The sequence below is a fragment of the Diadema antillarum genome, unplaced genomic scaffold, assembly GCF_040938485.1.
Source record: "Diadema antillarum isolate AM-2024a unplaced genomic scaffold, OU_Dant_1.0 scf00000170, whole genome shotgun sequence".
NCBI lineage: Eukaryota > Metazoa > Echinodermata > Echinoidea > Diadematoida > Diadematidae > Diadema > Diadema antillarum.
In genome coordinates, this window is record NW_027271059.1 from 745,663 (window position 1) to 757,985 (window position 12,323).

The following is a 12,323-nucleotide window of genomic DNA, read 5'->3' on the forward strand; positions in this document are numbered from 1 at the left end:
TATATTTTTAATACACTTGTAGTGAATGTTTTTGTTTTTGCTTGTTACAGCTCTTTGTCCTCAGGGAAACCAACAGATGTTGAAGTCCTTTGGGACAAAGATGGTACGGTACAAGGAATACCGTAGCTGTTGATCAGCTGAAATTCAGGAAGGGCATGCTTCCCACGACTTGGGAGTTCGTGTATCAATGCGATGGCACAGGAAACTGTGGACAGGCACAGTTACTGCTGTGTATAGGGGAAAGAATTCTGAAAGCAGTAGTGATGATGGAAACACAAGCACCGCAGACAGCAGTGACGAAGATGATACTTCTGATTATGACGATGATGACAGCATTCACCTGGCGAAATTAGGTAAGATTGTGCGCACACAAACGAATACATACTTGTAGTAAAAGGTATGGACAGTATATAGTGTGTGTGTGTTTATTCAATGCCTCTAATAACTTCATAACTGTGCTGCAATGTTAGAAGTAGCTTACTCCATACTGTATGAATGCAATGAAGTAGTGCCTGGTGTATAAGGTTTTCATGGTGTCAACTCATAGACAGCACAACCTGGTATACCAAGTTTTCACAATAAAGACATGAGCGTGTACTTGTGTAGCCTTAATTCATGTTTATTTGTGTTACGCCTACAAAAAAAAAAAAAAAAAAAAAAAAAAACTTTAATGAACAGATTAGACCTTCTTTCAGTTTCTTTTCTTTTTCTGTGTCACATCTGCTTGTATTTTGTGTTAGTTACTTTTTCCAATTTCATAATGCCTTGTTTTGCTGCAAAACTGAAAATCTATGTGTGTAGCCAGCAAGGCTGAGTTTAAAGAATTTTGGCTTACTGACCCCATTCGGGTGCCCTATACGTAACAAAAGAGTTTGTAAGCCTATCAGCAAATGCTATTTTTGTGCCTCACTTCCAATGTTTTTGTATTCTTCATAAGCACATGCAATTGACTGTGGAAAGAGGATGCATGTACCGCTTGACTGCTTTTGCATTTAATGCAGATCACCACAGTCTGTCAGATCTCTGCTGATGGGCAAAATTAAAACTCTTGTTTGTGGACATTTACATAGGGCTATCTGAAAATGTGGTATTAAAAGGTTAATCTTAATTTTTAAAAAAAATAATCTTAAAAAAAAAATAGGATAGTAACAGTGTAAAATGTATGCACTATGTATATTTTGTTTTCCTCATTTACAGTTGGCATCAAAAAGGACATCAGCTGCATTCTAGAGATACCAATGCTAGTATTGAACAGTGAAGGAGAACCGTTAGATCCATCCCAGCAGAATGTCAGCTCTGACCAACTTCTCAATGGTGAGTGTTTGTAAAGCCTTAATCTTGTTCAGAAACCCAAGCAGATATGGTTGAATCAATCTTGTTGGAATATCAATTAGTAATCCGGATTAAATTATGCTATTGCTGTCATATAATAGCAAATAAAAAGAATGACATCAACTATACACAAGCAAAGACTGTAGCATCCTGGCTACCATGTACCAGTATTTTTTGCAGTTGTCAGGGGTGGGTCAAGGAATTCTGTAAATTGGTGGATGGGGGGGGGGGGAACACATGCACATCCTCCAGTTTTTCTCTGTTTATTTTTTGTTTAAAAAAAGGGCATCTTCAACCCCATGTGTCCCTGCGTGGATCCACCATGGGTTGTAATCCGGATGACAAAGAAATGATAAAGCCAATCTTTCAATAAATATGATTTTTTAAAAATGCAATATTTATGCACCATGTGTATTTTCTTTTTCTTTTTGTTTTCTTCATTTCCAGTTGGCATCACCAAGGACATGGACTGCATTCACGAGATACCAATACCAGAATTGAACAACGAAGCACCAGGAGATCCATCCCAGCAAAATGTCAGCTATGACCAACTTCTCACTGGTGAGTGTTTGTAAAGCCTTAATCTTGTTGGGAAACCCAACCAGATATTGCTGCATTAATCTTGTTGGGAAACCCAACCAGATATTGCTGCATTAATCTTGTTGGAATATCCATAATAGTGATTAAGATTAAATGATGCTATTGCTGTCTTATACACTTTAATAGCAATTAAAAAGGATGACATAAACTACACACAAGCAAAGAATGTAGTATCCTGGCTACGATGTGCCAGTGTTTTTTGCAGTTGTCAGGGGTGGGTCCAGGAATTCTGTGAAGTTGGGGGGGGGGGGGGACCACACGCATGTCCTCCAGTTTTTCTGTTCATTTCTTTTGTTTAAAACAAAGACAAAAATAAAGGGTATCTTACACCTGATGTGCCCCACATGAATCAACCACTGGTTGCAATCTGGATGACATGTTATCCTTCTTGTCATATTGTAGCAAATGGCTAACACACAACTGGAGAATGTAGCTTGTCTGCAAATTGTACCTGGACCTTCCAAGCAGAGTGATGATTAATCTATGAGCAATTCTCAAATGAGGATGCATGTACCGTTTGACTACTTTTGCATTAATGCAGATCACCAGTCTGTCCGATCTCTGCTGATGGGCAAAAAAACCCCTCTTGTTTGTGGACATTTAAATAGGGCTTTCTGAAAATTGTGGTATTAAAAGGTTAATCTTAATATAAAAAAGATAAATTCAATCTTTAAAAAAACCCTGATAGAAACAATAAAATAAACATAGGCTATGTATATTTTGTTTTCCTCATTTACAGTTGGCATAAAAAAAGACATCAGCTGCCTTCCTGAGATACCAATGCTAGTATTGAACAATGAAGGAGCACCGTCTGATTCACCCCAGCAGAATGTCAGCTCTGACCAACTTCTCAATGGTGAGTGTTAGTACAGCCTTAACCTTGTTGGGAAACCCAACCAGATATTGCTGAATCAATCCTGTTGGAATATCCCTTAGTAATCCGGATTAAATGACGCTATTGTTGCCATACAATAGCAAATAAAAAGAATGACATCAACTATACACAAGCATAGAATGTAGCATCCTGGCTCCCATGTATCAGTATTTTTTGCAGTTTTCAGGGGTGGGTCCAGGAATTCTGCAAATTGGGGGGGGGGGGGGGGGACCACACGCATGTCCTCCAGTTTTTCTCTGTTAATTTTATTGTTTAAAAAAGGGGGGCATCTTAAACCCTATGTGTCCCCGCATGGATCCACCATGGGTTGTAATCTGGATGACATTTTGTCTTTTGAAAGAAATGATAAAGTCAATCTTTCAATAAATATGATTTTTAAAAAAATGTAATAGTTATGCACCATGTGTATTTTCTTTTTCTTTTTGTTTTCTCCATTTCCAGTTGGCATCACCAAGGACATGGACTGCATTCACGAGATACCAGTACCAGAATTGAACAACGAAGCAATGTCAGCTCTGACCAACTTCTCACTGGTGAGTATTTGTAAAGCCTTAATCTTGTTGGGAAACCCAACCAGATATTGCTGCATTAATCTTGTTGGAATATCCATCAGTAATTAAGATTAAATGATGCTATTGCTGTCTTATACACTTTAATAGCAATTAAAAAGGATGACATAAACTACACACAAGCAAAGAATGTAGCATCCTGGCTACCATGTACCAGTGTTTGTGTTGTCAGGGGTGGGTCCAGGAATTCTGTGAAAGTTGGGGGGGGGGGACCACACGCACGTCCTCCAGTTTTTCTGTTTATTTCTTTTGTTAAAAAAAAGACAAAAATAAAGGGCATCTTACACCTGATGTGCCCCACATGAATTAACCACTGGTTGCAATCTGGATGACATGTTATCCTTCTTGTCATATTGTAGCAAATGGCTAACACACAACTGGAGAATGTAGCTTGTCTGCCATTTGTACCTGGACCTTCCAAGCTGAGTGATAATCTATGAGCAATTTTCAAATGAGGATGCATGTACCGTTTGACTGCTTTTGCATTGATGCAGATCACCAATCTGTCTGATCTCTGCTGGGCAAAAAAAAATTATTGTTTGTGGACATTTACAAAGGGCTACCTGAAAATTGTGCTATTAAAAGGTTAATCTTAGTAAAAGAAATTATAAAGTCAATCTTTCAATAAATATGATGGAAACAAATAAAATGTTTGTGCACCATATGTATTTGTTTTTCTTTTTGTTTCTTCATTTCCAGTTGGCATCACCAAGGACATGGACTGCATTCAAGAGATACCAATGCTAGTATTGAACAATGAAGCACCGTCAGATCCATCCCGCAGAATGTCATCTCTGACCTGCAACTTCTCACTGGTGAGTGTTTGTAAAGCACTTAATCTAATTGGGAAACCCAACCAGATATTGCTGACTCAATCTTGTTGGAATAACCATTAGTAATCCGGAATAAACGATGCTATTGCTGTCATATAATAACAAATAAAAAGAATGACATCAACTATACACAAGCATAGAATGTAGCATCCTGGCTAATATGTACCATTATTTTTTTTTGCAGTTGTCAGTGGTGGGTCCAGGAATTCTGTAAAGTGTTTGTCGGGGGGGGGGGGGGGGGGGGGGACCACACGCACGTCCTCCAGTTTTCTCTGTTGATATTTTGTTCAAAAAAACAAAAACAATAAGGGCATCTTACACCCCATATGTCCTCGCATGGATCCACCATGAGTTGTAAGCTGGATGACATCTTGTCCTTTCAAAGAAATGATAAATTCAGTCTTTTGATAAATATGATAAAACAAATGTAATATTTATGCACCATATGTATCTTGTTTTCCTTTTTCTTTTCATTTTCATTTCCAGTTGGCATCACCAAGGACATGGACTGCATTCAAGAGATACCAATACACACTTTGTACCAGAATTGAACAATGAAGCACCATCAGATCCATCCCAGCAAAATGTCAGCTCTGACCAACTTCTCACTAATTATTGCTTGCCTATGGTGCCTACAGTTGTTTGTGCATGCAAAAGCAATTTAGTCTATGTATTCAAATTTTTGATAATTTATCACTCCGCACTATCTCCCCACTACAATTCGCCATGTTATGATTTGTCTATTCTATAGCTATTAAATATTCTATGATATCATAATAAGCTTTGATATTTCTTTAACAATAATTGTCATATTTTTTCATGTGAAAGATGTACATGTAACAGCTTTATTCCTCCTTCCAAATGTGATTCGATTTCTGTAGGACCGTTGCGTAGATATTACCGTTATATCGAAATGAAAGTACAATCACAAACATGCACATAATAACAACTCAAATCATACAATGTACTTTTTTTTTTTAGCCCTAAGACCTGAGTTATTAGAGATTCACTAATATTAGGAGGAAGTTGGCCTTCTGCTTTAAGCCATTTCCATCTGATGAATGTTTCAGAATGTTTTTCAATATAAACTGTATTGTGTACAATTTTCTCATGTTAAAATCGGTTTAACAATTGATTTAGATCAATATCTATTTAACCAAAGACATTTTGATTTGTACATTTAAAAATGTTCGAGGAAATGTAACCATTGTATTAAAGGACATGTTCATTATCAATGAATTTAAATCAATATTTATTTTACCACAGACATCTTGATCATTCTGTAAATTCAAAAATTTTTAATGAAATTTTACCATTGTATTTAAGGACATGTTCATTCCTTTTCTTTTCTTTTTGGATGTGAGATATGGATTGATTTTGAAATAAATATTGCTGCATTTTAATGCAGCCTTGTCTCAAGACTCACTTTCTTTGTTTTGTTTTGTTTTTCTCTTCTATGTACTGTGATCTCATATCGTGAGGAAATCATAATATTATGCACACTAAAATGTCAGCATATATAATTGGAAGTGAAATGATATTCATAGTACTACTTGAATATCATTTAAGTCTGTAGGACAGTACACCTTTTATTATTTGTGTGAACAAGTACAATCCATGTTTGTGTGTGTGGATGTTTCTGCGTAGAAAATTAATTTGCATCTGTTTCAGAGTCCTGAACGTATATACATGTATAATTATATTAAAAAAACAATAATGTGAGACAGACGTGTGGCTAAGTAAATGTTTTGCATGTTATTTCTGATGAGCAAGCTGATAATTGAGTTTTACCCAACTGAATGATCATGAATTATGTCTGCCATGCATGTAAGCTATAAAAGAAAATCTTTATTCATGGGTTAAAATGTACAGTATTCATCATGGCAGCTTAGAAAGAATGAAAGTTAGGTCATTGCAGTCATGATTGCGGCATGGATTATCACAAAGAATAGCAAGGCTTGGATGTGTGATTTTGGTTTTTGTTTACAGTATTGGAGAGTGGGAGAGAGGGTTAAAGCGTTGCAAGGGAAAGAGAAGAGGTGGAGGAGAGCAGTGAGAAGATGAAATGAGAGGAAAAAGAAGAGGCAGGCTGCAATGAAAAAGCAATAATTTCATAGGCCCCACCTCTTTCACAATACATGTATAACCACTTTTTGCGTGATACAAATTAGATACAAACTGATCAAAGATAATGACTGTGTCCTAAACATGGAGTGGGTTTTTTGATTGTTTGTTTGTCTGTTTGTTTGTTTGTTTGTTTTTTACATCAAAGGAACTCTCGTCTGATGCCTGAAGCGTAATTCATGTCAAAAAAACAAAACAAAACAAAACAAACAAACAGAAAATCTGCAGAGGAATCTCCCCCTCCCCTACCAGTGTTTCATCATGCATGCCAAAACTAGACCTTGGACATATTATCTGTACTACATCTTATGACATTATGACACAGAATAGTTGCATTCACACAAAAATATGCACGAAATCACTCGTTTTACAGATAAATACCACGTAACCATGCATATCGCATAGACGCGCGTGTTACAAGAATAGGATACGTCGGTTCGGAGATCGCACTTTCGGTACGCGCGTTCAGCAAACTGACGTATCACCCCGATACGTCAGTTCGGATGACCGCGCGTACTGAGAGTGCGATCTCCGAACCGTCGTATACCTGTTTTTCGACTCTTCCTGTGCGGAGGCCTTTCTTTTTGTGAACGTAGCATTACTTTTATTCATACATGATTTTAAATACATATATTATACGAGTCGTCTGGAATTTGCATTTCTTTTCATATAAAAAGATCGGGAATAAAAGCAAGAAATTTCTTTACACTAGACTTCAAAGGACCACCAAACTTCAAACGCGTTTTTCTCGAAAACGTGTTCTCGCACGCCGCTGACAGATACGACGGTTCGGATGGTCGCCGACGATATGTAAGTTTAGAATTTTTTTATGTGAACGATTGCTCAGTACATGTATATTCAACAGACATAAGGTGAGAAAGTACAAAGGCAATTGTGTCAAAAGTTTCACCACATGCCATCCCTAGCCCCGCAGACTTTCAATAAATACTTGGTGTCTGATAGCCATAACATGACATCCATCATGTTGCCAAGCTGTTAAAGATGATATAAAGTTTTGATACCTCAAAAGTTTCCCTGAGTTTCCTTGTCTTAGTTTGTGTTTCAGGTTAAAGTACCTTTCATATAACTAACACTGTGAGACTTTCTCGCCCCAAAGTGCTCTCGTGTCTTAGTAATCATGCAATAATGGTTTCGTACAATATAGTGGGGTAGCTTAGTGACAAATATACTGATAATCGTGACACGCTGGACAAAAGTGTAATATTTTCCTCAGACATTTGTATATATATGAGGATCAAAATTAGGGGGTGCTCCAAGAAATCCGCTGACAGAAAAAATGAGGAAATACCCTTAATTTGTACATAACAATAAAGTCTGAATTCAAAGACTATACACAGGGCATTCGCCGGGTTTCTGTACAATGCAGTGCAATGTACAAGGTTGCTAGTCTTAAAATTCAGACCCACAACACAACATATTATCTGCATGTTTAAATTAATACACCATTTTTTACTGGTTTTCCTATGGTAACAGGTGGTTAGTTTGTGTTGCAGACCTGAGGGAGGTTTGTTGGAACAGTCCAGTTTTCTTAAGCACTTTTTCATTAAAATGATTTGATATTATAACTGGTAAAGGATTTTTTTAGTACTGTCTACCTCCTGTAGAGAAATGGCGAAGACTGAGGTGTGACTCTGGCTCAGATACTGTAAACCTTGGGCAATGACTGAATCAGGTGTAGGATGTATGTCACAGCTCATTGTTTCTCCCAGTACCACTAGTTTACCAGTAGAAGAGCTGCATATTGCATTGAGAACTTAAGATTTTGGGTATTGCCCTACATATTTCCAAACAAATTTGACCCATTTCCTCCCAGATTGTGTGAATTCCATAGGTTTAGCGCATGGACCACCCGGTTCCCGTGAGCAATTTTTATAGTCCTAACTTGCGCTCTCTATGTGTTTCTTATTTCTTATGGAGGTTATTCAAATGTTTAAAAAGGGTAAAAGTTTGTTTTCACAGATGATGTGAAATTGAGACAATTTGAATATTTTTAAAAATATATTTGTATTTGTAATTTCACTCATAAAGACTCCAAGTGGTTTGAACATTTTGGGTCTGATAGCTATATATAGACATGTTATTCAAAAGTAAAAGCAATGTTTGATTGGTTCACATTATCCAAAGGGAGTGGGATGTAGTTGGCTGGTGAATACAGTTTATGGGGAAGTTTACAAAATCGATAGAAATAAATCAAAATCGGCATAGAGCAGAATGTAAATCACAATATAATATGACAAAATTCCCAACTCCAAAGGCGGCTGAATCAAATATTTATGATGCTTTATGTCAAAATACATTCCACCTAAATACATGTGATTGATAGGAGGAAAAAGTATAGTATATATCAAAAACAACAATAGTTCAACTAACGCTAGTAGTCCAGCACATAATGAAATGATTGTTAAGTTTTATCGCCTTGTCAGTTGAAGATGATGTTACATAATGACGATTATTAAGTCAGCTAGATCTATATCAAGAAACCAAAAAGAAGGGGTGGGGTGGGGGAGAGAAGAATGAAGTAAGTTATCAGTATCTGTAGTTTTGATTTTCAGTATATTCATTTTAATTTCCTTAATTCCCGTTAGGTCACCATGGATTGGAGCATTTGTGTAATCTGCCAGGAACAAACACAAGAAAAACTTAAAGGTCCTATATATACTTTTGGGAGAGTGATTTGAAAAAAATGTTCAGGATATTACATTTCATGCATATGTGTTGGTCTGTCACAGCACATCCTATCATATACAGTTTTTGCAATCAAGGCAAACATATAAGGAGATATCAGTATTTTTCTCATTAAAGCATAACTGCGGACGGTTTAGTCTGGAAACATTTTTATGATAAAAATATTGTTCACATTTTGTGTTATAAACAACAATGACGATAGAAATTCAATTTTTTACTGAGGTTCTTTCTATCCCTAACTCACATTTAAGAATAATTTTAAAGCACTAATGCTGAGTTTTTGCCTTTAATTTTCCACAAAAAGGAGGACTCAATGCATAAAAGGTGTATGCTTTATTTTTGGAAAATGTTGAGTAGTTCGGGAAAATTAAAATATATTGATGTAAATTTTGGAGCTCAAGGAGCAGTTGAAGCATTTGTGAGAAACAATGCCTTGTGGCATCGTTCATCGTTCTTATCATCAAAAATTTCTAATGACAAACTCAAATGAAAATTGGAGGGGGAAAGAAAAGATGAAGAAGAAGGAGATCAACATAATGACATGAGACGGTCAAAGCGCCAGAAGTCAGGATTTGAATAAAGGAGTATGTGCCTCTTCTGTGAACAAACAGGAAATTTAAAATTGCACGGATTTCAAACATGTGAAGCTGATCAGTCTCTCGAGAAAATGGCAAGAGATGAGTGTATGTAAGATGAAGAACTCATGTGCAAAATACCAGGAAGTGACATCATTGCTCTAGACATTGTGCTAGAAGCAAAGTATCACATAGCCCATGATGATGAAAACACAATAATAAACTACAGCTAGAGCCAACCGTTTTTATTATTTTTTTTTATATAAAATTCACCAGATGGTAAGCTATGAAGTGTATGTGACATGTATGTTGTACAAGTTTACAATGATCATTCTAATTCTGTTCTAGATCTTGCCAAAGTATATACAAATGATGAGATGAAATATCACTGGTTATAGCAAGCAAAGCATGAGTATACAACCAGGACCTTTTTTCTTTTCATTTTCTTGACAAGATTATGTAGTCTAAGTCGTACAGTGCATGTAATCGTAAATTTAATGAAACGCCAGAACTGACACCAAGGGAATAAAACAAATTATTTTTTTTCAGACATTTATTGTCAATAAAAATTCCTAACATCAGAATATGTGACCATGCATCACACAACGCACAAAAAATCGCACCCCTTGATTTTATGTGAAGACTAAAAAAAAGGTGAAATCGGTCAACCGATTCAATCTTGAGTTTTTCATATTTTGTGAAAGAGCTATTCTTCTTCTACATTATACTTTAGTTTGGGATCGTAAAATAAATGGGAAAGTGTGTTTTCAGCAGTTTTTCTACAAACCTTTTTTTTTTTTTGGGGGGGGGGGGGGGAGTAGAATGATCAGGTATGTCTTAAGAGGCACCTTTTCATTTCTTGAAATCCCCTGCACACTCTTCACTGTTATAATGGGTAGAATGAGTAGAATAATGCTACTGCTTTAAAAGTTCGCATTAATCATGGACAGAATGTGTTACTAAAACACACTCAATAACCCTTTCATTGTTGCTGCTCCAGTGGCTTACATCCTGTGTCCCTTTCATCGTACAGCTATACAGCTTGGTAAAGATTAAACGCTTAAATAGACCCTGTAGCCTCTTTTCTCAGTTCATTCTTATCCAGAGTGTGTGCTTTCTTTCCAGTTTAATTATTAAGATAGGTTAGGGGAGTCCATTTGAAGTGAGTGATACATGGTACATCATTTTAAAGCTTAGAGTCTGCTCTTTCAGAATCTGTCCTTAAAGAACAAGTCCATCTTCATGCACATGTGGATTGAGTGAATGCAACAATATTAGTCGGACAAATCACAGAAAGTTTGGAAAAAAATCATACAATCCGTTCAAAAGTTATGATTTTTAAAAAATCTGCACAGTCACTGCTGGATGAAAAGACTACCGCACTGTATGTCACATGCGCACATTCTAAGGAAAATAAAAAGAGAATTTCACAAAACCATACTTTTTTGATAAAGTTCACATTTCTTCGACTTCCTACTGACGTATGTTAAGGGTAATATCATTCTTCCTGCCTTCTGAAAGAGAGAAGTCGAGTATCCTTTTGTTTTGCGAGAAAAGTGAAAATGTGTGGAATTTTCTGTAGTCTTTCTTTATATCGTTGTACACATGTGACATCACAAGGTATAAGTCTTCTCATCCAGCCGCGACTGAGCAGAAACTTCAAAAATTCATAACTTTAGAACGGATTGTCCAATTTTCCTCAAACTCTCACTGATGTGTTCTACTATTGTTGAGGCATTCACTCAATCCACATGTCTATAAAGGTGAAAAATCTATGTCTGGCGACTTTTTGTTGATCAATCATACCAATTCTTGATGGAAATCTCTTCAAATTCATGGCAGTTCTAAAGTCTCCTTTAAGTTTAACCAAAATCTAAATATGTAGTTGCCATGGCAACATACCACTTAACATTAATCAAAAGTATTTCAAACCTCGGTACATCTCGTCGATCAGTTGTACCTATTCAAATGGAATCTCTGCCAAACTGGAAAATAGCCTCCTGTAACTAACTTCAACTAAAAACCTTAGTTTTGGGTTGCCATGGCAACGTACAAATCAACAATTATATTTGACCCCTGCTTTATACTCTTGGTACCTTCTATATAACTTTCATATCAAATTTTGTGAAAATTGAATCTTCCTACCTGGAGAAATAAGCAAAAACATGATTTTTAGAAAAAGTTCATTGACCTTTGACCTTTGGAAAATTCACTCCAAATTCAATCAAAATATTTCACTTGTTCTCAATATTCTTCCTGCCAAGTTTTATCCAGATTGGATATTCCTGACTTGAGAAATAGCCAAAAAAAAAAAAAACTATTTCACAAACAAAGGTCATTGACCTTTGACCTCTGACCTCCTTCCCAGCATCAATTTTTTTTTTTTTTTGAGCACCCTATTTTTTGAGAAGGTATATCATGAAGTAGCTTTGGTGAAAAAAATCATGCTTTTGTCCACTAAGCTACCCCACTAATACGTGTATATTGATTCTCGCGGTACCGCGTCGAGTCAAACTAACGGCTCGTTCGAATTTTTCGGAGCCCGCTCTGCTCTGGTACGAAACCTATTGCATGATTACTAAGACATGAGAGCACTTTTGAGCGAGTAAGTCTCACAGTGTTAATTATATGAAAGGTACTTTAACCTGAAACACAAACTAAGACAAGGAAATTCAGGGAAACTTTTGAA

At 36.3% G+C, this 12,323-nt stretch overlaps 1 protein-coding gene across 1 annotated transcript; it reads left to right on the top strand.

The window, feature by feature from the left end:
- The first annotated feature begins 1,202 nt into the window (after window positions 1-1,202).
- LOC139722718 (uncharacterized) lies at window positions 1,203-2,868 on the top strand. Its single transcript, XM_071634009.1, has 3 exons — window positions 1,203-1,314; window positions 1,780-1,893; window positions 2,672-2,868. Exons 1-3 carry the CDS (start codon window positions 1,239-1,241, stop codon window positions 2,797-2,799), a joined length of 318 nt encoding a protein of 105 aa, XP_071490110.1. The 5' UTR covers window positions 1,203-1,238; the 3' UTR covers window positions 2,800-2,868.
- The last annotated feature ends 9,455 nt before the right edge of the window (window positions 2,869-12,323 follow it).